Here is a 27,472-nt window from a genome sequence, read left to right as displayed (position 1 = left end):
TTTCGTTGTAGTGTAAAATCCAAACAAAGAAAGCTGGAATTCACTCTCCGTACACGATGCTAAACGCTACACGCAGGGAAAAGGAAAGACCGGCACGTGTGTCCACAGAGGCATCTATACTTTTGCTTTCTTCTTCTGTGGTATGGTGAGAACCAATCATTGCGGCGCAGAAGAGGAGGCGGTACCCTGACTTCCGCCATTTTTCGCCGCAACTTTCATCTGTCATCCGGTTGCGAACTTTTTTTTATTTTTAAAATAATTATTTAACAGCGGCAAAAAAATGCCAAAGTAGTGAATTTGAATAAATGAAGTCGTGATGATCAAGGGATTACTGTATGGGAATCTAAGTTAATTTAAGATAAATTTATGTTATGTTAGAAGCGCATCCGTCAAGCCTCTCTCTCTCTCCTCTCCGCGTTGTTCTGAATAATGTCTCATTTTAGCATTAAACATCATAGCCACTAGTTATTTGTTACTCTGTTAGTAGATGGTGAATTACAGCCAATATTTTTTTACCATTGTAATATCCAGTTTTTTGGTGTTTTTCAGAGGGTTGGAACAGATCAATTTGTATTTACTGTCATACCTCTACTCACGAATGCCCTTAGGTACGAAATTTTCAGGTTACGGAATTTCTTAAATGCAAATGAGTTACGGAAAAAAATCCAAGTTGCGAAATCCCCCAAAAAGTAAATGCATTCCCTTATCCGTTATTTCATTTTGAAAATATTCTCGCGGAGGCATTGATTCTAACTTTAGAACATCGCTACCTTCTACTGGGCTCTCATTTCATCACTCTGGTTCTATGTCATATATTGACAAAAAAACATTCATATCAATTGACTATCTTACAACAACCACTATTGATGTTTCAAGATTCTCTCTTCCATACCTGTCCAGCTTGACTAAATGCTCCCCTTATTAACGTTGCAACTCCCTTTATTAAGCAATTAAAAACCATTCAAATGCAACGCGGCACATATTTTCATACACACACTTAGGGCACAGGTCTAGAATGTAGTACAAATTAGACGGCTTTAAGCCCTGGTAGAACGGGCTCTGGCCGCAATCTGGCGGACAAACGGGTATTACGTCTCCCATTATAACGGCCGCGGAGGGAACTATTTCAGTGGTGCAGGGCACATTTTCATATGCTTTACTTTAAGACAATAATAAACAATTGCCCTATTATTTTGTCTGATTTTTGTGTTTCCTCTCATCTTTCGTACAAAATTGAGACACTGACCAATTTTAATGGGTTTAGTTAGCAGTTGTGTGAGGACTGTGGAACAAGTTTGAGAATTTACATGGAAATTATACCTCTGCTTACGAATTTTCAAGTTACGAAAAATGTTCTGGAACCAATTAATTTCGTAAGGAGAGGTACGACTATAGTTCATTTCTATGGGCGGTAGGAGCTCCTTTCTGCAAGAGCTTTTCGGCGCACAACGGACATGGCGGCCGCCCTTTCTTTTCTTGTACAAATATGCTGTTGTACAAGGACATGACACTGTCAAGACGATTGCCAAATTCTATAGCTTCGACCATGCTGTCATCAACCTCATTGTTGCAAACTGCGTGCCATATTCTCCTGCAGATGTCAGAAATAAAGTAATACCACGTTCTTCATCCTCATTCTTGTCGTTGTCCGCTGCCCTCATTCTCCGATGGGATCATCTGAGGAGGTTCTCATCGATTGGGGTTTGGGAGGGTTCTGAGTGTTTCAAGCAGTGACAACATGTTTACGTGTTCCCGTCATGCCAGCTTCACGGCTGTATCTATGGCGTAAATCCCTCATAATACTGGTTAACTTTTTTATTCATAGTTCACTCGCTTAGTGTCCTTGGAAAAAGATATTGACCAAATGTTCGCTTCTTCCTTCTTGGCAAAATGCACGGTAGACTCAATTATGGTGTGCTGCGCCTTTAACATTGTAATGTCACTGTCACCATGGAACATTCAAGGACGATTCAAAATCCAAACAAAGCTGGAATAGGCTCGGCGTAGTGTCTCTCTTTACAAGTAATGTGCAGGATTCCAAATATAATCCGAAGAAACCAGGAAATGGCAATATGTCGTCCTGTGCCTTTTATATTATTCGACGTGTCGTTCTTCTATGGTGAAATATGCTGCTTGAAGCCGCGTAGTGGTGAACGATCACAGTACACAAGTGTTTTTATTTGGGGACCCTTATCGTTTTGTTGATTTTAATTGGATTGGATTGAATTGGATAACTTTATTCATCCCGTATTCGGGAAATTTCATTGTAACAGTAGCAAGAGGGTGATTAGACAGAACAACAAAGCAAAAGTACAAAGTACAAAGCAAATCAGAGTAAATGGGATCATTTAAAATCACCAAATCAAATCATTAACACTGAAAAGCAGCAAAAACAAAATGAGCAAGAGTGGACGGACCTACCGCCGCCGGCTGCCACTTGAACGCCATCTTGGTTGCGGTAGCTAAAACGGATACAGACTCAAAAAGACGTTGTAAAGTGTGACAAAAACTGGAACCACACACAGGAAGTCTTCCACAAGATGGGGAACTTCTACAGACTGTGACCGAGGTAGAGAATATGCAGAGTCACTCTTCCAAGCTTATCCACACAGTTCCTCAGTAGTCTGGAGCTGAAGACAACAGCAGCAGAGCAGGACTCCGCTTCCGGCCTGGTAAGCGCCGACAGCTCTTCCAGCTTATCCCATGACGGAATGGTTGGTCAGAAGCGTTGCTTCTTCTCCCGGCACTTTTCTCCAGCTCCGAATTTCCAGCGGGATTGAGGTGTTACTCCTTCTGATGGGTATTGTAACAGCTATTCCCATGTGTATGACAGCCTAGGCATGGCTGATGGTTCCAAAAAAAAGAAGTGGCAGAAAGAAGCCAGGCTAACAGAACAAAGAAAGTTTTAAAAACATTAAAGTAAAAAGTATAAAGTACAAAGTAAAGTAAAAGGGAATGTATTAAGAAATATTACAATGTAATTAAAAAAAAGATAGAAGGGCTGTAAAACACGAAAAACAAATAAGAGTGGACAGAGCTACTGCCACTGGCTTCCGCGTGACGGCGCCATCTTGGCAGACAGTAATCAACTTACGGTCACATTTGGGACTCTGAGGCAGTTGTAAAGAGATCTGGTCGTAAGTCAATCCATGTTGTGGATACTGGACTGTATAATTAATTTTTTTATAAGTTTCTGTGGACCTCACTTTATCTTGAGATTGGGCCTGAATCCGTGTGTCATTGTGAGATCAAATTATCAAAATCAAAAGCCTTTATTGTCATTATACAACAGCTGCCTATAACAAAATTGGTGCTGCTACTCCACAAAGTGCTTGTTTCCCAGTAAAAACATGAATAAGTAATTTAAAAAGTCACGTCCAGGCAAGGTAATTCTAAAATATTGCACAATCTAAGATATTGCACATTTTACTGCACACCCCAAAGTTATTGCACAGAAGGGATTGTGTGTCATGCCAGTGCAAGTTCAGAGCCCAGATGGCTCTGGGGAAAAACTGTCTGAGTCTATTTGTCCATGTTTTGTGAGAGCTGTAGCATCTGCCAAAGGACAGCAGCTGGAACAGGTTATGACCATGTTGGTAGGGGTCCCTAACAATGTTGAGGTAGCGAGAGCTTAGAAATACATATACAGTCATACCTCTACCTTCGAAATTAATTGTAACTTGAAATTTTAGAGTAGAGGTGTACTCTATATCTAAATTCTCTAATTCGTTCCACGGTCCTCACACAACTACCAACTAAACCTTTTAAAATTGGTCAAAGTGTCCCAATTTTGTCTGAAAGATGTGAGGAAACACAAAAATGAGAGAAAATTATAAGGAAATGATTTATTTGTCTTAAAATAAATAAAGCATATGAAAACCTGCTCTGCGCCGCTGAAATATCTCCCTCCGCCGCCGTTATAGATGTAATACCCGTGTTTTTCCGCCAGATGGCGGCAAGAGCCCATTCTACCAGAGCCGGAAGCCTTCCACTTTGTAGTACATTTTATACTTTTACGTATGCGCTACCTGTGTGAAAATACATGCCACATTGAATTTTTACGTTTTTTAATTGCTAAATATGGGAATTCAAAATAAAATAATGTACAGTGGTACCTCGAGATACGAGCTTAATCCGTTCCGGAACTGAGCTCGTATGACGAGATTCTCGTAACTCGAGCGGACGTTTTCCATTGAAATGAATGGAAAAAGAATTAATTCGTTCCAGCCCTCTGAAAAAACACCAAAAACAGGATATTGGATTGGAAAAAATGTTTTATTTCTTCTAATTCACCATCTATTAACAAAGTAACACATAACTAGTGGTTTAATGTCAGGAGTGGCCCTTTTGGCCCTCCTGGGTTGCCGTCGACACGTACCGGCTGTAGCCAATCCATTGATTACTTTCGGTTCCTGTATTTAAGTAAGCGACGCGTCATCACACGTCGCCGGATCGTTCTCTATCGTCCACTGTCGATGACCACCATTGACTGTTGTTAGCGGTTGCTAGCGGTAGCTAGCGGTCGTTATGCTGTTGCCATTCTGTTGCCTCTGTCCGTATGCGCGCCGCATGCGGCCACGTTTGTTTTCCACGTTTTGGTTGATGCATTAAAGGACTCGTTATCACGCTAATGCCTCGTCGTCTCCTGCCTCCTGCATTTGGGTCCCTACCTACATCCACGGTTGCGTCGCACAACGCCGCGCGACCGTAACAGATGCCCACGATCGCGCTCCGTCGACCCAGCGACGCAGCGTGATCATAACAGAACGATCCGGCCATAATGGACCCAGCGGGAGGCTACCCACGCTCGCGCCGACGCGCTCGTCGACGCCAGCCTCCCTCGGCCCCTTTGGAACGCCAAGTCTTTGTCCGTTGGGACTCGGACTTTTCTGAAGGTGAGGACGACCTGGGGCTAATAGATTTATATGCTGGAGATTGGTACTCCGACCTTTCTGAAGAGGAGGACGGCCAGCGGCTAAGTGAGTTGGATGCTGGAGATTCGGTCTGGGACGGCTATTTTCTTCGCCAATACGCTCCTCAAGTACCCACGCGGCTCCAAGCTCCTCAAATACCCACGCGGCTCCAAGCTCCTCAGATACCCACGCGGCTCAAAGCTCCTCAAATACCCACGCGGCTCCAAGCTCCTCAAATACCCATGTGGCTCCAAGCTCCTCAAATACCCACGCGGCTCCAAGCTCCTCAAAGACCCACGCCGCTCCGGGCTCCTCGCCCGACCACGCCGCTCAAGGCTCCTCAAATACCCACGCCGCTCCCGGCTCCTCGGCCGACCACGCCGCTCCCGGCTCCTCGGCCGACCACGCCGCTCCCGGCTCCTCGGCCGACCACGCCGCTCCCGGCTCCTCGGCCGACCACGCCGCTCCCGGCTCCTCGGCCGACCACGCCGCTCCCGGCTCCTCGGCCGACCACGCCGCTCCCGGCTCCTCGGCCGACCACGCCGCTCCCGGCTCCTCGGCCTACCACGCCGCTCCCGGCTCCGCAACCACCCGTGCCGAAGCCACGAACCAGGCTTCCGGTGCCGGCAGGTCTGCCGAGCTCCGTTCTGCCGAGCTCCGTTCTGCCGAGTTCCAGTATGCCAAGTTCCAGGCATCCAAGTCCCAGACTGATAAATCTCATCCTTGCCGGTTTCGGCCGGCCCGGTTTCCGCCTCACCCCGGCTGATTTCCTCGAGCCCAGCCCTCTCCCGCCCAGCCCTCTCCCGCCCTGCTCTCTCCCGCCCTGCTCTCTCCCGCCCTGCTCTCTCCCGCCCTGCTCTCTCCCGCCCTGCTCTCTCCCGCCCTGCTCTCTCCCGCCCTGCTCTCTCCCGCCCTGCTCTCTCCCGCCCAGCTCTTGCCCGCCCGGAAGTGGCGGCGACGCGCCGGGGCCCCTGGACGAGGGGTTCGGCGAAGGCAAGAGCGACTCTCCGGCGCCCCTGGACGAGGGGGCCGGCGAGGGAGAGAGGGACTCTCCGGCGCCCCTGGACGAGGGGGCCGGCGAGGGAGAGAGGGACTCTCCGGCGCCCCTGGACGAGGGGGCCGGCGAGGGAGAGAGGGACTCTCCGGCGCCCCTGGACGAGGGGGCCGGCGAGGGAGAGAGGGACTCTCCGGCGCCCCTGGACGAGGGGGCCGGCGAGGGAGAGAGGGACTCTCCGGCGCCCCTGGACGAGGGGGCCGGCGAGGGAGAGAGGGACTCTCCGGCGCCCCTGGACGAGGGGGCCGGCGAGGGAGAGAGGGACTCTCCGGCGCCCCTGGACGAGGGGGCCGGCGAGGGAGAGAGGGACCCTCCGGCGCCCCTGGACGAGGGGGCCGGCGAGGGAGAGAGGGACTCTCCGGCGCCCCTGGACGAGGGGGCCGGCGAGGGAGAGAGGGACTCTCCGGCGCCCCTGGACGAGGGGGCCGGCGAGGGAGAGAGGGACTCTCCGGCGCCCCGGGACGAGGGGGCCGGCGAGGGAGAGAGGGACTCTCCGGCGCCCCTGGACGAGGGGGCCGGCGAGGGAGAGAGGGACTCTCCGGGGCCCCTGGACGAGGGGGCCGGCGACGGCGAGAGTGACCCTCCTGCCCTCCCGACCGAGGGGGCAGGCGACCCCCCGAACAGCCAGGGTAAGGTACCCGACGACCATGCTAAAGTTCCGTTGTCTGTTAAAGGCAGGGGGCTTGGCCAGCACCCAAAGCACCAGCAGGGAGGCCCGCAGGACCGGCTACTCCCACTCCTCTCCAAGCGCCGAGGTCTGCTGGAGAGGCCTCTCCTACGTCTCGTCATCGGGCGGCACGGACGCCCGCCGGACCGACCCTGCCCACGCCTCGTCATCGGCCGGCGCGGACGCCCGCCGGACCGACCCTGCCCACGCCTCGTCATCGGCCGGCGCGGACGCCCGCCGGACCGACCATGCCCACGCCTCGTCATCGGCCGGCGCGGACGCCCGCCGGACCGACCATGCCCACGCCTCGTCATCGGCCGGCGCGGACGCCCGCCGGACCGACCACGTCTTCGCCTCGTCTCTGGCCGGCGCGGACGCCCGCCGAACCGGCCACTCTCCCATTGCTTCACGGGCTGGCGCGGACGCCCGCCGGACCGGCCAACCTCTCGTTGCTTCACGGGCTGGCGCGGAGGCCCCCCGGACCAAGTGTACAGTTAGAGCCCGCCCTCCCTGGCTGCTTTTCCGCTTATCATGGACATTTGGCTTTGGGGCGTCTGGAATCCGTCCCTTGGGGGGGAGGTACTGTCAGGAGTGGCCCTTTTGGCCCTCCTGGGTTGCCGTCGACACGTACCGGCTGTAGCCAATCCATTGATTACTTTCGGTTCCTGTATTTAAGTAAGCGACGCGTCATCACACGTCGCCGGATTGTTCTCTATCGTCCACTGTCGATGACCACCATTGACTGTTGTTAGCGGTTGCTAGCGGTAGCTAGCGGTCGTTATGCTGTTGCCATTCTGTTGCCTCTGTCCGTATGCGCGCCGCATGCGGCCACGTTTGTTTTCCACGTTTTGGTTGATGCATTAAAGGACTTGTTATCACGCTAATGCCTCGTCGTCTCCTGCCTCCTGCATTTGGGTCCCTACCTACATCCACGGTCGCGTCGCACAACGCGGCGCGACCGTAACAGATGCCCACGATCGCGCTCCGTCGACCCAGCGACGCAGCGTGATCATAACAGTTTAATAGTAATAAAATGTGTTTAATCGAACTAAAATTGGGCAGATTTCGCCGACAGGAGACAGAGAAGTTTGGGGGCGTGGGGTTCGTTTTTTTTTCCACGACAACGCACTCGTAAACGGAACAAACAAATTTAAATTAACTTTGATTAATATATACAGACACTCAAACATACGTTTAATGTAACTTTACACAAAACTGAATTCTAATTTTGTTTTCATTTTTTTTTACCTTCGTTGTGGTCGGGTTAGCTCGTTGCCACGCCTCTGCCCTCACGTTCGCTATCGATGGACTGTTTGCTGTTGTTCAAAATATTCCCAAAATGATGCACACAAATGTCCTCACAATAGGATAAAGCACGACCACTTGCCAACGAGAAATAGTCTTTAAGGAACGAACGCGGTACCTTTCCTAAGAAAGAATAACAGGAAATGACATAGCTGAGCTTCCCACGTATTGATTGTGGGTAATGAAGTTTTATTCTTAGAAAGGTATGGGTGTTGTTTGCAGGAGTATACTTCATTACCCAGAAAGCCTTCTTTTTGCATGCGCGTTGTGCGTTTCCTGGTCCGAGGAGGAACTCGTTTGAATTATTCGTTCCGTGCTCGTAAATATTGTTATACACGAAAGATATGCAAAAAAGACCTGGCTTGGTCGCATCACGAAATTTTGACCCCATAACGGGCGAATTATTCGATCGAAATTTCCCCCGTAAGACGAGCATTTTGTATGACGAGCGGTCGTATGACGAGGTACCACTGTATAAGGAAATGCATTTACCTTTTGGGGGATTTTGTAACTTGGATTTTTTTTGTATTTCGAGTCACTCATTTGCATATAAAAAAAAATTGTACCCTGAAACCTTCACACCTAGGCATTCGTAAGTATAGGAATGAGTGTTTGTGTGTGCGTGCATGTATATATGTGTATATAAGTATATATGTATATATCTATACACACGTGTAAAAAAATGCCTTCTATGCGCACAAATTAGACTTAGACATGCACGAAACTGCAAAGTGACATAGTGACACTTTTTTCCAAGATGGCGCCGTCAGGCGGCAGTCGGTGGAAGTAGCTCTGTCCACTCTTATTTGTTTTACGTGTTTTACAGCCTTTCTATCTTTTTTTATTACTTAATGCATTCCTTTTTACTTTACTTTGTACTTTATATTTTTTACTTTAATGTTTTTACAACTTTCTTTGTTCTGTTAGAGTGGCTTCTTTCTGCTACTCCTTTTTTGGAACCATTCAGCCATGCCTACGCTGTCATACACATGGAATTAGCTGTGAACAATACGCAGCAGAAGTAGCAACACATCAATGCCGCTGGAAATCCAGAGCTGGACAAAAGTGCCGGGAGAAGAAGCGACGCTTCAGACCAACCATTCCATCTATTATTATGGGGAAAGTGATATCCCTCCCCGATAAGATGGAAGAGCTGTCGGCGCTTAGCAAGCCGGAAACGGAGTCGAGGGGTTGTACTCTGCTACTGTTGATTCTTCAGCTCCAGACTACTGAGGGACTATGCGGATAAACTTGGAAGAGTGACTGCATATTTTCAACCTTGGTCACAGTCTGCAGAAGTTCCCCATCTTGTGGAAGACTTCCTGTGTGTGGTTCCAGTTTTATCCAACTCTACAACGTCTTTTTCTTGTGTCTGTGTCCGTTTTTGCTACTGCAACCAAGATGGAGCCGCTCAAGTGGGTCCGGTATCTCAATGACCGGCGTCAGAGTCTGCTTCATGGTGCTTGCAGTAAGTTGGAGCCGTTTCCAGTATGGAGTTTGACTCCACCAAGGCTGCCCTATGTCACTATTTCTGTCCGTAACTTTCATGGAAAGAATATCTAGACACAGCCGTGGCATTGAGCGGGGTCTGGTTTGTTGGCCTCCGTATTGCATCCCTGATTTTTGCAGATGATGGTTTTGTTGGGTTCATCAAGCCGTGATCTCCAACTGTCACAATTTGGAACCGAGTGTGAAGTGGTCGGGATGAGAATCTCACCTCCAAATCTGAGACAGTGATCCTCAGTCGGAAAAATGTGGCATGCCCTCCGTGTCAGGGATAAGGTCCTTCCCCAAGTGTATGACTTTGATGACCTTAGGGTCTTTTTCACGAGTGAGGAAAGAATGCAGTGGGAGAGTGACCAGCGGATCGCAGCGTCTGCAGTGAAGCAGGCTCTACAAGTAAAGAAGGAACAATATCCCTGATACTCATCTCTCATCTCATCTCATCTCCTCCCGCTTTATCCGAAGTTGGGTCGCGGAGGCAGCAGCTTCAGCAGGCAGACCCAGACTTCCCTCTCCCCAGCCACTTCATCTAACTTTTCACCACCATCAAACTGCGGCCTAGGGTGTCCTGGTGCCAAGTGCACACATGGACACCCTTCTGCTTAAACATGATGTTCGTTATTGAAATCCAACAATCGAACATCACTCGGGTTCCGATCAGGGGGGCCGTTCTTCCCGTTCACTCCCCTCCAGGTCTCACTGTCATTGACCACGTGAGCATTGAAGTCCCTCTAGCGGAATGAGGGAGTCCCCCGAAGGAGCACTCTCCAGCACCCCCTCCAAGGACTCCAAAAAGGGTGGGTACTTTGAACTGCTGTTTGGTGCACACGCACAAACAACAGTTAGGTCCCGTCCCCCCACTCGAAGACGGAGGGATGCTACCCTCTCGTCCACCAGGTTAAACCCCAACATACAGTAACCGAGCCGGGGGGCAACAAGTATGCCCACACCCGCTCGGCGCCTCTCACCGTGGGGAACTCCAGAGTGGAAGAGTTTCCAAACCCCTCGAGAGGAGTGGTACTGGAACCCAAGCTGTGCGTAGAAGTGAGCCAACTACGTCGAGATGGAATTTCTCAACCTCACGCACTAGATCAGGCTCTTTCCTAACCAGGGAGGTGACATTCCACATCCCAAGAGCCAATTTCTGCAGCCGGGGATCAGACCGCCAAGGATCCCTCCTTTGGCTGCCGCCCAACTGTCGACGCACCCGGCTTCTTTGGCCCATTTGCTCATCATAAGAGGTCTTCTGAGTCATGCTTTGTCTGGTCCCTCACGTCAGACCAGTTTTCCATAGGTGACCCTACCAGGTGCACAAGGCCCCAGACAACATAGCTCCAAGAATCACTGAGACACACAAACCCAACCACCACGATAAGTTAATGACTGCAAGGTGGAACAGGCTGAACACGCCTTGTGCCTTAGAGAATGACCTCTGGAGGGCCACTGATGAGTTTCCCTACCCAAACAATCCCTGATTCAAACGGCTGAAATGATGAGTTTCCTCCGCAGGGTGTTCGGACTTTCCTTTAGAGATAAGGTGAGTAGCTCGGTCATCCGGGAGGGGCTTGGAGCAGAGCTCCTAATCTGGAACGAGAGGTGTCAGCTGACTTGGTTTGGGTATTTGATTAGGATGCCCCCTGGACACCTCCCTAGTGAGGTATTCCGGGCACGTCCCACCGAGAAGAGGTCCTGGGGCCGACCTAGGACACGCCGGGGAGACTGTCTCTTGTCTGCCGGGGAACGCCTTGGAATCCTCGTGGAAGCTGTGGCTAGGCTGCAGCAGGCCCCGCGACCTTTGTGATGAGAAGTGGTATGGAAAATGACTGACTGACTGAATTTTGATATTGAAGTGTGTCGCAAACCTGAACCTTGAAGCATTTGTAAGTAGAGGTACCACTGTAATGTTATCTTTTATTATGGGAATAGTAGAAATTGTACATTTGTCAGGTGTGAGTTATTTATTTGGGCTTTAAAATCCAACTATTGTGTTTTTTTTGTTTTTTTTTAGGCAGGTCACCCTCAATTGGTTGCCAGCCAATCGCAGAAAAAAACTGATTTTCTTTTTCATAATTCACAGAGACAAGTGTTCATTGAGTGAGAACATTGAGAAATTGGAGACAGAGCTCAACAAGTGGAAACTAAAGTATGAGGATGTTAACAAGAGTAAACAGGAAGCCCTTAAACAGGTAATTTACAAATGGTTTCATTATTTTCCTACGTTATTTTGCTCCTGATTCAACTAGTTTTACTACATGCTTCAAAGCTAATGAGAGGAAGCATCTGTACACAAATAGTAAACACAAAACTTGATATTTCTATTACTAAGTTAGCAGGTTGGTAGAAACCTTTACTCCCAGATATGCCTGTCACTTAGACACAATTAAAAGAACAGTTTTTTTTGTTGGGCATGACATAAAATCAATAAAACCTATCTGTTAGTTTTCTGGTTGGTTAAGCACCTAAGGGCATCGTTAATCACTTTCAACTGTATTGGTGTTCATGGAATTAGTAATGGGCACCACAGTGGCAACCATTAGAAAACTCAAAACAGTACTGGTTTTACATGTAGAGGTCATATCAAGTTTCTCCCTCTTGATCATTTTTGGCTGGTAATGATCTCTACTCACAGTATGAGGCAATTCTTTAACCCTACAGAAGTTGCACATGTTGGTTCATTATTTTTGATGTTGTTGATTAATTATTATGTTGTCTACTATGACTAATTATCAATTACTTATTTGTTATGTATGTATTAATATTCCTTATTTATTTGATTGTTTGTTGTTATTTGTGCACATCATGGAGAAGCTTTAAATCTCAAAATACTTGTATTATGACAATAAAAACATTCAATTCAATTCAATTGTCCAACTTTGCCACAATTGCACATCCAAATCTGCTGCAGCAAGTTTTTTTTATGTGCACACAATGCAGCACAGTCTCAATAACCTTGAGAAGATTTTAGGAGATTGGTGGGTATTTTTGGAAAGCTGTACAGGGCCGTAGATGGTCCTCAACCCATCACCAGGACCGATACCTGTTCATCTTTGCTCGGCGGAACTGGCTGAGCACTGCTTCTGCCTTACAGAATTACTTCTGGAGGGCCAATGATGTGAGTGTCCCCTACCCAAACAATCAGGGACAGACTTAATGAATATATCCTGTATTGGGTGGGCTCTTTGCTCAATGGAGGTAGACTGGCATTTGCTCAAGAACTCCAGAATCTGCTAGTCCCCCAATGGCACCCTGTATTTTTTACAGACGAGCAGGTTAACTCTAAGCATCTATGATAGACGTGAAAAAGTCTGGATATGGCAAGTAGAACGTTATACTGCATATACAGTCGTTCAACATGACATGTTTGATGTGGTGGAAAATGTTCCCTCGAAGATGCGCAATTGCTCACTGGTCGCACAAAGAAAAACTATCCAAATCAAATCAAAAGCCTTTATTGTCATCATACACAGCTGCGTATAACAAAATTGTTAGTGCTACTCCAAAAAGTGTGTTTTCTCAGTAAAAAAAAAACAAATACTAATATAAAAGTATAAAAAGTCACATCCCGCCTAGGTAAATTCTAAAATATTGCACAATCTAAGATATTGCACATTGTTATTGCACACCCCAAAGTTATTGCACAGAAGGGATTGTGTGTCGCGCTAACGCAAGTTCAGAGTCCTGATGGCTGTGGGAAAGAAACTGTCCTTAAGTCTATTTGTCTGTGCTTTGTGAGACCTGTCCCGTCTGCCAGAGGGCAGCAGGTGGAACAGGTTGTGACCAGGGTGGTATTGGTCCCTGACAATGTTCCTGGCTCTGCTGAGGTAGCGAGGGCTGGCAATGTCATCCAGTGAGGGCAGAGAGCAGCCGATGATCTTCTGGGCAGTGTTGATCACTCTCTGCATGGCCTTTCTGTCTGCTGCCGTGCTTCCAGCGTACCACACATTGTAATGCAGTATGCCAGGATGCTCTCCACAGTGGCTCTATAGAAGGTTACCAGAAGCTTAGTGTCCAAGTTGTTCCTCCTGAGTACCCTCAGGAAACGGAGTCTTTTCTGGGCCTTCTTCACCACTGCCGTCTTCTTCTTCTTCTTCTTCTTTTTCACCTCAGGCGCCTGAGGATTACCCTCAGCAGCGCTAGGGCTGCCACTGGAACACGGATAAGTTCATCCAGGGAGTTGCCCAAGCCGCGATGGTAGCGTTCGGTCATTAAGGCCGGACAGCGGAGCCATAAGTGTTCAGACGACTCTGTTTCCTCGTCGCACAGGCGGCAGCGATCCGAGTCGGATTTCCCCACAAGGTGGAGCCAACGGCGGAGCAGGGGGTGGTGTCCACTGCGGAAACGAATCAGGTCTGTGCGGTCTCCTTTCGATAGGGCAAGTTCTTCCTCTGTGACTTTTGTAGTGTAGGTCTGCAGAAGGCGGGGGTGGGAGAGGGGGGGGGAGCGATCTTCACGTTGGATGATGGCACGTCTTGTGGCTGCGTCCGGGGGGGTATTGGTTTGGTCATCTAACGAGCCAAGTTTAGCTAGGGCATCAGCCAGGTCGTTTCCGCATATGTTGCAGTGGCCCGGGATCCACAGTAGCTGCAGTCGCTTAGGCGGAGGGAAAAGGGCGATGTCACCCTGAAGTCTCCGAATGGCGGGGTCTTGCGTATGGGGGTTTCCCATGGCTTGGACCAGCGATTTGCAGTCACTGAGGATAATTGATGTCTGCCAGTCTGCTGTTTCCCTCAGCCAGGAGAGTGCCTCGGTCAGTGCCATTTTTTCAGAGTGGTAGGAGCTGCTGCGGCTGCCAGTGGCACCATGCCATTGGTGGATGATTGCACTCTCCTTAATGACGACAAAACCTGCACCACCGTCCGCAGTGCCTTCTTTGGTGGATCCATCTGTGAAGATCTGTAGGTCCGGTTTGCCCATGCTTCTGATGAGCTCTTCTGCCTTATCTCTTTGGGTGATGGTCGGCATGTGTTTAGAGACTGCGGTAAAGGCGGTTTGGATGGGGGGGGTAATAGCCAGGATGGGCAGGGATGGGAAGAGCCGTGGTGTTGGTAGACCAGGAGAGCTTGTCCGTGACATGGACCCCCAGGAATTTGAAGGACTGGACCCTGTCTACGCATACGAATTTATGAGGAGTGGGGCCAGATCTGTGCGGTGTTTGCGAAAGTCCAGGATTATTTCTTTAGTTTCCGTGGTGTTTAGTGTGAGATTGTTCGCCAAACACCACGAAGAGAGTTTGTTGACCTCATCTCTGTAAGCAGACTCATCCCCCCTGAGATGAGTCCGACCACAGTGGTGTCATCGGCAAATTTGATGATGGAGTTAGAGTGGTGGGTCGGTGTACAGTCGTATGTGTACAGGGAGTACAGAAGGGGACTCAGTACGCAGCCTTGAGGGGAGCCAGTGCTCAGTATAATGGAGGAAGCGAAGTGGGGACCATGTCTAACAGTTTGTGGACGCACTGCAAATGAATTAGATGTATGATATCAGTGGCGGGCCGTCAGGGCCTTCAAGGCCTTCTCTGCTGGCCAATCACATTTCAGCCATTATTTGTTGCCAGGATCAGAAATCAGCCTCAAAGCCTTCACAATCAGTTCTGCGGGCTCTGCTGCATTAAACAAGACTGTTGCTTTTAGCCAATCATATTTCTAGTTGGCAACCCCACAATACTTTTTTGCAGCCATTGGCATTTTGCTGGCTGGGATACGTCATTGCTTTCACCAACTATGATTGGCTAGTAGGCGGGCCAAAGCCATAGTGAGGCAGCCAGAGATCGCAAACCCCACCCACAATGGCCGACAGAGGCAAAAACAAATGGATTTGGTTGCAGATTTGCTCACAAAGCTATTTTCCAGACGGACTTTTCCAGAAAAAAATGGACAGCATTAAGAAAGGGTGGTCAACTCCGAAGCTAGCAAGCCTGTTACAGCCGGAAAAATGGTGTGCGCCACTTTCAGTGCGCTAACTTAGCTGCACAAGCAAATATATTGTTGCGTTGATTTAAAGTCATTTTCAAGACGGACTATGCCGGAAATATGACAGGACAGGCTCAACTTTCATCATTAGCTTCGATGGCGATAGAAAAGAAGGAACTGTGTACAGTTAAAAAGGATTTTTGGTGAGTATAATATGGCTATATTCCTAAATAATATTTCAATTGTGGGCCCGGTTCTGATATCTGAAAAGCTCCAGTGTTTGTATTTACCGTATTTTCTCGAATATAACACGCAGATTTTTGCTATATAATTAATTCCAATAGATGGGGTGCGTGTTATAATCAATAACTAAAATAAATTACAAATTTTCGATCGAAAAAAGCATTGTCAAACTCACTTTGACGCACGGATTTTACCTCATCTTGTAAAGCCAATCGGATGATGTGTTGTGGGAGGAAGAGGAAGTGGATGAAGGAAGCGTGGACGTTGATAGGATTCTCAACGAAGAGATGTATGAGGAGACGGATGAGAGGACAGACAAAGAGAGAGAGGAATATCTGCAGAGACTATTTAAAGATTCTGATGCGGACTCTTCATTTGAAGGATTCTAATGAATAAATTTGTACTCTTGATGAACACTTGTAGTTTAAACACATGTGATAGTCTTTTCCATTGTGCATATCTTCAAATCATTTATTTATTCAATTTGTATGTTCCTTTTCTTGTTTGAGAATGACAATAGATATTTGAATTAAAACATGGTATTGTCAATTGAAATGTAGTCAATGTTCAAGGCAGTCTAAAAGGTATTGCAACATAACATGTCTACATGATATGTTTGTCCACTCTGTGTATCATCTATTGTCCTAAAATTCAAACGCATAACTCCACCAACTGCACGACACTCGACACGCTCGTACCTGAAGATTTCTCTATCCGGTTTTGAACAAAACAATCGTGAAACGAAGAAAAAAAGGTACGATTTCTGATTTTCGTCAGCGGGAAATTTTAGGTGCGCACTATATTCGATTACTCCGTTTTTCCAGATGTTTTTGGCCCAAAATTACCTGCGTGTTATTTTCGAGTGCGCGTTTAATTCGAGAAAATACGGTAATCACAAAATGCTGCTAGGAAGTGGATTTTACCCCAGTTTAATTTTTGGCGTTTCGCCATTGACGTCCATCGCTGTCTTTTCCCGGGAAAAATAACCCCCCTGGCCTGGTTGTAATGTCTCAAAAGCTCCAGTATTTGTATTCAATCAATACATGCTTCTAGGAAGTGGATTTTACCTCATTTTAGTGCATTTTTTTGCCGTTTCACGTATGGGCGTATATGGACGTATCAACGTTCATCGCTGTCTTTTTACCGGGGAAATGATACTCCGGGCCCAGTTCTGATGTCTAAAAAGCTCCAGTATTTGTATTTAATCAATAAATGCCGTTTTCGGCTGGATTTTACCCCTTTTTCGGGCAATGTTTACCGGTACGCCATTGACGTTTATTGCTGTCTTTTCCCGGGAAAATCACCCCCCTGGCCTGGTTTTAATGTGTGAAAAGCTCCAGTATTTCTATTTAATCATGAAATGCTGCTAGGAAGTGGATTTTACCCCATTTTTGTGCATTGATTTATTGATTGTTTTCTGTGTCGCAGCTGTAGCTGCAGTAGAGGTTTTATAGCCATAAAATAGTTTTTGAGGTTTGGATTGATACGTTGAAGGCGCTACCAGAAAATGCACGGACCGCCACTACTAAAACTACGTGAGTAATTCAGGTCAGTAAGGTATGCAATAACGTATGCATTCGAAAACTGTTTGCCTTCCCACCCTGTCACCTGCCCCACGTTTATATGGATGAACCATTCAAATCAGGGTCACGCCACCAGGGCATGTCAAAGGGCGGAGTTTCACATCACATGACCTTTAGTCAAAGTACGCTCAGGTTCAACAGGTAGATATAAAAGTAATCCTTATGACCATAAATTAAAGACCATTTCTTCTTCCAAATTCTTCACAAAACTTACAAATCAAATTTCAATAAATAGAAATCAAAGAAAACTAAATATGGCTCCAACAATACTACTTCCCGTTGGCAAGTGGTCATGCGTTATCCTATTGTGATGACATTTGTGTGCATCATTTTCGGAATATTTTGAAGGGAAGACAAAAGCAAACAACCCTCGATAGTTTCCTTTTAAAAAATGCAGCTGAAAGTCAAGGTAGAGGCGGGGCAAATAGAGCCAACCCGGGAGAAGAAAGGTATAAAAATTTAAAACCAAATTAGAATAAAGTGTAGTGTAAGGTTAGATTACATTATTTTTGAGTGTCTGTATCTTAATCCAAGTTCATTTAAATTATCTTATGTTATGTTACGAGTGCGTTGCTGTGAAAAAGTCTCTCTCTCTGTCCCTCTCTGTCCCCACCACAAAATCTTTATAATTTTAGTACTATTAAACATTATAACCACTAGTTATTTGTTACTCTGTTAATAGATGGCGAATTAGAACAAATAAAAATGTTTTTCCATTCCAGTATCCTGTTTTTTGGTGTGTTTTTTTCAGAGGGTTGTAACGAATTAATTTGTTTTATTGTGGAATATTGAGGTACTTGTTAGTCTAGATCAGTGTTTCCCAATCACTGTGCCGTGAGCAACGCTCAGGTGTGCCGCGGGAAATTGCAATGTAATATTCAGAGAGAAAAAGTCATATGAATATAACGAGATTAAAATTAAACTATTACAAGGTTAAAATTAAAACATGATGACCGTTAAATTATAGATTGTACTATTTCAAGATTCAAATTGGCAAACAGTTATTATGTTGCTTATTTTTCTCTAACATGAACCGGAGGTTGTTTGATTTCTAGGGCATCAACTTTTGGCGACATAATGGTCTGTGTGAGCACATTTTTTTTGCGTAATATTAGGAGATGTAAGTAATATTTGGAGAATTCATAAAATTATGCGATTAAAAACATCACATTTCTTATGTTTGCATCAGTCGAACCGGAAGTTCTTCAGTGTTTGCAGACATACTTTTGGTGACATTAGGTCAGTATAAAAAATTTGATTTTGAAATAATTTTGGAGGTTTATGTGATTGCTGCTTATAAAACTTTGATGAAAATGGCTATTGTTAATATAGGCGACATCGTTTTAAAATAAATGACTTTCAGATGGTGACGTCCCCTGAGATTTAATGCAAAAAGTTTGCTGCAGCTCAACAAAGTTTGGGAAACACTGGTCTAGATAACACTTCCTGTGGCAGATAGCAACATGTGTTCATGAGCCAGGGTCAGGCTGGCCTTAAAGACATCAGACATTGCCGAAACGATGACGAAGGAGGGCAGATGTCTTAATAATAATAATAATAATAATCGGACATAGGCCCTGTCGTCATCATCAACAACAAAAAAGCCTACTTGTCATCACAGCCAGAAACTGCGTATGACGAAATTGGTGGTGCTTCTCCATAAGCTGCTTTTACTCAGCAAAAGACTTAAATAAGTGATAGTTACGGACTTGTAATTTGGCATTCTGCTGTTATGGATACAGGTCACTTACCTCTCACTGTTTTTCACTTACCTTCAGTCAGCTAGTAGGAGGCAGATCACCACCCAAACATCTTTTCATATTACCTCAGAAGGGAATGTGTGTTGTGTTACCGCAAATTTAGAGTTCTGATGGATGTGGGGAAAAAACTGTCCTTAAGCCTATTTGTCCGTACTGTGTGGGACCTATAGCGTCTGCCAGAGGGCAGCAGCTTGAACAGATTGTGAGCAGGGTGGTAAGGGTCCCCTATGATGTTCCTGGCTCTGCTGAGGTAACGAGGGCTGGCAATGCCTTCCAGTGAGGGTAGAGAGCAGCCGACAATCCTCTGGGCAGTGTTAATCACTTTCTGCATGGCCTTTTTGTCTGCCGCCGTGCTTCCAGCGTACGACACTGTGATGCAGTACGCCAGGATGCTCTCTACAGTGGTTCTATAGAAGGTTATCAGAAGCTTGGTGCCAAAGTTGTTCTTCCTAAGTACCCGGAGGAAATGGAGTCGTTTCTGAGCCTTCTTCACTACTGCCGTGATGTTTGTAGCCCATGAGAGCTTATCCGTGACGTGACCCTGTCTACACATACTCCATTTATGAGGAGTGTGGCCAGATCTGTGCCGTGTTTGCAAAGTCCAGGATTATTTCTTTAGTTTTCGTGGTGTTCAGTGTGAGATTGTTCACCGAGCACCACGAAGACAGTTTGTTGACCTCATCTCTGTAGGCCGACTCATCCCCTCTTGAGATGAGTCCGACCACAGTGGTGTCGTCAGCAAATTTGATGATGGCGTTAGACTGGTGGGTGGGTGTACAGTCATATGTGTACAGGGAGTACAGAAGAGGACTCAGTACACAGCCTTGAGGGGAGCCAGTGCTCAGTGTAATGGAGGAAGAGAGGTGGGGACCAAGTCTAACAGTTTGTGGTCGGTTGGTCAAGAAGTTCTTTATCCAGCAGCATATTGAAGGTTGAGCTATAGTCAATGAAGAGCATCCTCACGTAGTTCCCATGGTGTTCCAGGTGGCTGAGTGCTGTATGTAGAGCAATGGCAATAGCATCCTCAGTGGACCTGTTTGCTCTATAAGCAAACTGGTGAGGGTCAATTGAGGGAGGGATTGTATTCCTAATATGGCGGGCTACCAACTTTTCAAAGCACTTCATGATCACAGGCGTGAGTGCAACAGGCCTATAATCATTCATGCTGTCAATGGTTGGCTTTTTGGGGACAGGGATAATGGTGGCAGATTTCAGACAGGATGGAATGATGGATTGTTGCAGGGAACAATTGAAAATTTTCCAGCCAGCTGGTCAGCACAGGCTTTGAGCACCTTCCCAGGTACTCCGTCTGGGCCAGCAGCCTTCCTGGTGTTCACAGACCGCATTACCAGTCTCACTTCCTGTTCCCGGAACTTCAGTGTATTGCTGCAGGGTGGTGGTGGGGGTGTTGAGACTGGGTCTGATTTGTCAGTCTCAAAGCGGGCAAAGAAACGGTTCAATTCCTCCGCTAGTGAGGCATCTGCGTTAACAGACATATTATTGTTATTGTAGTTGGTAATGTCTTATTCCTTGCCACATCTTCTTTGGGTTATTTTCTGTGAAGTGCTCCTCAATTTTCTTAGAAAATGCTGCCTTGGCCTTTTTAATGCCTCTTTTCAGCTCAGCTCTGGCAGCTCTATATTTTATCTTGTCCCCTGATCTAAAGGCGGTGTTACGGCATTTGATGAGTGCCTGTGTCTCATTGGTCATCCAGGGTTTTTGGTTAGGAAAAACCCGTATTCGTTTATTTATAGTGACGTTGTCAATGCAGTTTTTTTATGTAAGAAAGTACAGAGTCTGTGAAGTCCTGGAGGTTGTTGTGTACGAAAAGTTCCCAGTTGGTGCGGTAAAAACAGTCCTGCAGCTGAGAAAGTGCGTCCTCCGGCCAAGTTTTTATTATCTTTATTTGTGGCGTTGTTTGCCTCCGGAGTGGAGTGTAAGCGGGGGTGAGAGATAGGCAGAGGTGATCTGATCCAGCTAGGTGAGGGAGGGAAGTGGCTTTATAAGCATGTTTGATGTTAGAATAGACATGGTCAAGAGTTTTGTCTCCTCTAGTATTACAATTTACGTATTGAATAAACTTAGGTAAAACAGTCTTTAAACACGCCTTGTTGAAATCACCAGCGACAATAAAAACTCCATCGGGGACTTTCATGTTCTCTCTGTACTGTGCTCAGACGTCAGACACGATTGCGAAGGACTACATATATCCTTCACTGTTCTATGCTCAAGCTTTAAAAGACGCCGAGTTTTTCAATAAAGTAGGTCTTGCTTCCTGTCTGCGACCAGAGCGTGTTGTACATCTTTCCACTCCAACAGTTTTTAGTTCATTTCTATTCCACTAGACGCCGAACAATTCATTGCTTGGACAGACTCCAGTCCTAAACATAGTCTCTAACCCAACTCACACAATACATTGTGTCGGTTTATCTGCCGTAATGCCAATACAGACACTCCTCAACTTACGAACGCAATTGGTTCTGAGCGATTGTTCATAAGTTGAATTTGTTTGTAAGTTGATTTAGTGCTATATTTTGTATTATAATTTATGTTTAAGGCCTATATAAGTATATTGAAGGTTTATATAAGTGCATTTGTATGTTTAAGGCTTGTATAAGTAACACGCATTGGTTTGTACTGAAAAAAAAAAACATTTAATAAAATGGAGAGAATATGTACAGTACTGTAGAGAGATAGATTTATGTATTAGAAACTGGCCAAAAGAAGCGACCTAATGACGATTGCACAGTTTTCTTCTTTTTTTCATCATAAATGATGCAGTAGCACTGTATGGCATCATTCAATTGATTTGCAAACTTTGTGCAACGTTCAATATTTGGGTCCTGCTGCTCGATCTTTCTGTTTATAAATGGTACTGAATGTGCAACGCTCACCACTTTCTGACGCGCATCAAGCTTCGTTATTATTGCCACTCGTTTCAAATGAAATGGCTTGCCTCTTCCTTGCAACTCCCTCAATAGAAGCCTTTAGTTTTTTACAAACCATATTCAATATTGGATGCATGAGATATTTAATGATACAAATGAAAAAGGTTCTTTGCACACTGGAGATACATTCACGCACTTCCGCATTGCAACGAAGAAGGTAGATGCTGGGTGAGCTGAGCTCTCACAGCGCCAGGCGTCGGTATTAGCGGCGGAAAGAAGTACTACTCCGAAAAAGACGCGAAATACAAAATTGGACTTGCGAACATTTTTGGACTTAAACGCAATTTGCAGACATGTTCGTATGTACCGTTGTTCGTAAGTTGAATGTTCGTAAGTAGGGGAGCGTCTGTATAAATAATAGTCGCAACTAAAAAGAGTTTATGCAATTAGATAAATTTGTAAAGAATTAAAACAATGCTTTATCCGTCATACATTTCACTCCTTTGTCTATTAATTTTTCTTACGCTTCTTTCATAATGCACAGACTTAAGCACGATAAAAACAGAAACAACAACATTAATGATACGGGAGCAGACTCAGTTTGATACCACAGCTGTGAGAACAGTGGGAGCCAGAAAAAGGAGAGGAAAAGAGAAAAAACACTTGAAGACAGGACTGTAACATACAAATCTCTTTTCTTATCTGTTTTGCGCTGAATTTACTTTTTCCTGCAGGTAGACCTTTCTTTCCCTTATGTTATTAAGATGGCCAGCCAAGTCATATTTAGTCTATTAATTAATTTAGGTGTTTAATTCCCGAAGAGCTTTGATTTTCAACAAATTTCCACCAGACGCTGTTTTAGATCGTCATCAATAGCTGCCTTGCTATTCGATCGCATTTTGAAGTTAGGTGTGCAAATAGGGCAGTAATTTCCCCATTATTATTTTCCTTCCTCCTTCGTTTGATTTTCCCTAGGTCATCGCCACACACGTAACACAAAGCAGCTTTTTGACCAACGACGTAGGCTGGTGTGGGGGCATGACGGCGGTTGGCCTGCCTTTGGGCACGGGTGGAAGCATGCTGAAGGGCAGACCGGGCTTTTTCCCAGACACGGCCGCATCTGGTCAGGTGTGCCTGGATGGAGGGTACAGCGATAACTGCCTCCAGGGAAGGAAACAAGGGGGGTTGATAGCCGAGGTAACACTCACAGGGGGACATGTTGGAGGAGGAGTTAGGGTGGGAGTTGTGGGCATGCTCAATCCAGGGCAGCTTGTCACTCCAGGTGTCTGGGTCAGCATGGGTGGTGCAGCGAATTGCTGCCTCCAACTGCTGATTGGTGCATTCTAACTGACAGTTAGTCTGAAGATGATAACTCGAGGAGAGGCTCGTTGTGATGTTAAGGGCTGAACAGAAAGCAGACCAGACGTGAGAGATGAATTGTGGACCCCGGTCAGAGACGATGTCGGCCGGGATTCCATGCAGGCGGGAAACATGCTGCGTAAGGAAGCCGGCCGTCTCCTGGGCCGAAGGTAGTTTACGGAGGGCGTTGAAGTGTGCAGCTTTGGAAATCCGGTCAACTATGGTTACGGTGTTACCCTGGGATTTAGGGGTACTCGGTCGTTTGGTCGCCGGTCTTTTGTTCGCCCGGAAGGTTATTGATAATTACCATTTAAATCGTTACTTAAATTCCCTAAATACAAACTGCGAATTATTATTTAGTCATACTTAATGCCCTATTAATTATTAGGCTAAAGAAAAGCTCCAAATTTCCCGTACTTTTATTGTGTTTTGTTGGTCGCGGTCTTTTGGTCGCCCGGACCCAAACAACGGGCGACCAAAAGACCGCGACCAAAAGTCCGGCGACCAAAAGACCGGCGACCAAACGACCCCACACGGGATTTAGGAAGGCCTGTGACCAAGCCGATCACAATATGAGACCAGGGACGACTAGGAATTGGGAGTGGACTCAGAATCTTTGGCACTCAGTACCTCGGCCTCCAGCCCAGTCCTCATACTTGCCACAATGCAGGAGGGAGGTAGGATAGTTGGGGGCTCCTCCTCCGAGTTCGTGGAATAGAAAACTGGGGATAACGCATCAGGTTTCCCGTTCTTGGAACTTGGGACAGTGGAAGTCTCAACTGTGGTCCAAGCTTTCTGGAAGGCAGAAATTACTGACTCGATTAATGACGACTTTGGTGAGACGGAGAAGTGCGTGTTGGTTGCCGCATTCGGCCACCTGTTCAACGTGAGTTATTATGCTATTGCTGTGTCACAAAAATACTAATACTTTAACCTCGGAGAAAAAAAAAAAAAAAACTGTTGTTTATTCATGTTGGGAGTGAATGAAGTTGTCAGAAAGCTGATTTGTAATCTATTAATAAAGTTTGGCTGACCTATCTGACTGTTTTGTTGACATTCCCTTTAGCGCAGCACCATCTAGTGGATGCATAACGTAACCCCAGCCTCTACTCTAGACCCGTATAATGTGGTGCGGTAGACCATTGTAATGTGGAGCGGTGCGCCTTATATATGGAACAGACATTAATATGTGTCATTCATTAAGGGTGCGCCTTATAGTCGTGAAAATATGGTAAGTTTAGTGTTTCGTTCTATTAAACTAATTTTTGAGTGTCTGCATCGTAATCCAAGTTCATTTAATTTTTTATGTTTTGTTACGAGTGTGTTGCCGTGCAACAACCCCCCTCCCCCCTTCTCTGTGCACTAAATTAAAATTTTGTATGGCCCTGAACGCTTCAGTGACTGGTTTTATTTCTTGCCGGCACGCTACTTATTGGAATCAACCCAGCGGATGTTCACCCTAAAAATAGCCTCCCCGCACATTCGGATGGCCAACATTGTATTTTGGGCAGGCAGCGTCGCAGGAGTTATGTGACGATTTGGAATTAATTGTCGATGGCGATATAGCAGCGAGGAGAATCAAAGGTTTGGAAGTGATGCATGTCGCGGGTTACAATGGATTGTGGATGACTGGGTTCAAGTGTCGGCCAGCACTGTTGTACGAGCTTTCGCCAAAGCTGTAATTAAGTTGCCGGAATACACAACTTTGACTGACAGTGGAGCCTAGCATGTTGAACGCCGAACTCTTTATATCAGTGTGTACCTTTTACCTCAATAAAGCATTATCAACCTTAGTTTTGCTCGTGCTGTTTTAAAAAAAAAAACACGCTAGCGGCTAGCCTAACTTACACTAGCAGCTAGCATAACAAGCGCTGGCGGTTAGCATAACATACACTATCGGATAGCATAACATAGGTACGCTAGCGGCTAGAATAACATACGCTAGCGTAGTGTCATGCTAGCGCCCTTTCTGAAGAAGCGCCCAATGTATTGATAAAAACTGAAAATATACCCGAAAATGAAACTGCGTCCTATCCAACGGTGCGTTTTATAGGTGTGAAGATACGGTGCTCGTATTTCAAATCAATTTTTCACATAGAAAATAACTAATTACAAAACAACCAAAAACAGAGAGGCTGCTTATAAGAACATCATGGGCACTGTCTCTCTCCCCGCAACTCCCTCGTGTATTGCCTCTCTGGTCGCAACTCCCTCATGTAATGTCTCTACGAGCACTGGGCGGAGCGTTGCATTTTTTTCCGTTAGACAGTGCGAATGGCGGATCGATCGCTAATACGATATTTTTTAATGTCTTAAAATTAATAACAAGTATATACAAAATTTACCCGTGTTGAAACGCAGGGGAAAGAGGATCAGTCATTTTTTTGATAAAAATTATTTTCATACGTCTACAAATAGTTTTGCTGATGGCAAGGAATAAATGTACACTCTGCCTTAAGTCGATTTCATTGATTCATGGGAGCGTCAGAAACTGAAGAACTTGCATCAAAATATGCTTCAAGGATGTTGAACACAAGGCAAAAGAGCACATGTTTAAAACTGTCACCAATGTTCCAATCTGTTTTAAGCAAAAAACGTCTGTCCATTTCCACAAAAGCCATATGCTCAAGATATCTGTCACTCAAAATCAAGTCGCTAATCCATTTTTCATTCATTCATTTTCTGAACCGCTTCATCCTCACAAGGGTCGTTGGGGGTGCTAGAACTTTCAGGCTAACTTTTCAGCTAACTTTCAGGCACGAGGCCCTAACCCCCTAACCCCGATCGCAGGGTCACGCTCACACTGTGTCCAACAGTGTGTCCAACCAGCCTCCCATGCATGTCTTTGGAATGTGGGAGGAAATCTGAGTACCCCTAGGAAATCCACACAGAACATGCAAATGCCACACAGGTGGACTGACCTGGATTTGAACCCAGGACCCCAAAATTGTGCGACCAACACGCTAACCACTCGCCCCGCCCGGCCGTCAAGTCGCTAATACAGTAATCCCTTGATCATCGCGGTTATTGTAGACCAGACATGGCAGCAATGAACAAAAAAAACGCGATGTAGGGTCGCCTTTATTTAAAATAAATAAATAAATTTTACTTCAGTGCTGAGTCGTAGTAGCAAGTGGAGGCGGAGGACAGGGGAGTGGCTTCCGCTTGCGAGTTTCAGCGTGGATTTTCACATTTTTATGAACTTACAAAAAAAGATTAATTAACAACAACAAAAATTCCCTGAGAAAAAAACGCGATGTAGTGAATCCGCGATAGTTGAAGCCGCGATAATCGAGGTATTACTGTACATATAAAATAAAATATTCTCCAATGTCTGTCTGGGATTGTCCGTGGTATTTCACTGTTGAAGGCAGTGCACAATGTTCTTTTCGTGCGACTTCTAGTTTAACAAATAAGAGCGTCCTGAAATTTCAACATTACATCTGTAGCTTCAACCATCGACAGACTTTACTGTTTATTTGATGCACAACATATGTCATAAGTGACCCCGTTTTTTTGTTTTATATCCCTGCAATAAATGGATTTCAATGTTCAAGCTATTCCTGAATTAACTTTTTTAAATTATTATACCGTCTTCTTTTTTTCTTTCTTTTTGAATGAAAACACATTTTGATTGACTCTCTTGAATGCATGGTTCGTGGAGGTCCTACATTTTTGGACAGTACATGTAATCATAATCATGGGAAATACACTATGACACACTGTAAAATGCACTTCACACCTCGTAATAGTGATTTGAAACAGATTCATGATATTTGGAGCCAACTGTCCAAGATTTCAGTTCACAAAGACCTGTTACTCCAATATGTGAAGCTCCAGCCAAGTTGCACCCGAAGGAAAGTAAAAAGTGGAACTGATAGGTTCACCAATAGGCATTCCTAAATGCATGCCGTAATGAAACAGACATCTGACTCTTAACCGGGTTCCTGCAAGAGAGAATCAATCCACACGCGTCCTCGGTCAAGATCATTCTGGTGCCTCGATGTCTCTCTTGCTAATTTATTTCATAAGATTCACAACATTCATCTCAGTTCTCAAAACAATTGTAGGTCTGTCGGATCTTCCCGAGGGTGTGCTGTGGACAACACTGTCAGAAGTCAAAACAATTGTAAGTCCTCTGGATCAGAAGTCAATGTTTCTCAAAACAATTTAAAGTCCTCCGTTCCGTATCTTCCCAAGAGAGCTTGATGTGAACCACCTTCAGAAGCCGATGTTTCTCACCACCTGATGCGAAGTCGAAGTCAAAACAATTGAGAGTCCTCAGGAT

The 27,472-nt window shown here is 45.9% G+C and overlaps 1 protein-coding gene across 10 annotated transcripts in view; it reads left to right on the top strand.

Annotated features, from left to right (window-relative positions):
• Positions 1–27,472, top strand: part of ccdc102a (coiled-coil domain containing 102A) — a 155,644-nt gene that overhangs the window by 30,195 nt on the left and 97,977 nt on the right. For all 10 annotated transcript variants that reach the window (XM_077619538.1, XM_077619518.1, XM_077619529.1 and 7 more), the window contains one exon: positions 11,520–11,628. In XM_077619538.1, the coding sequence (XP_077475664.1) occupies positions 11,520–11,628 (109 nt within the window). The remainder of the gene's footprint in view (positions 1–11,519; positions 11,629–27,472) is intronic.

Source organism: Stigmatopora argus, chromosome 2, assembly GCF_051989625.1.
Source record: "Stigmatopora argus isolate UIUO_Sarg chromosome 2, RoL_Sarg_1.0, whole genome shotgun sequence".
Classification (NCBI taxonomy): Eukaryota; Metazoa; Chordata; class Actinopteri; order Syngnathiformes; family Syngnathidae; genus Stigmatopora; species Stigmatopora argus.
This window is presented reverse-complemented; position numbering and strand designations above follow the sequence as displayed.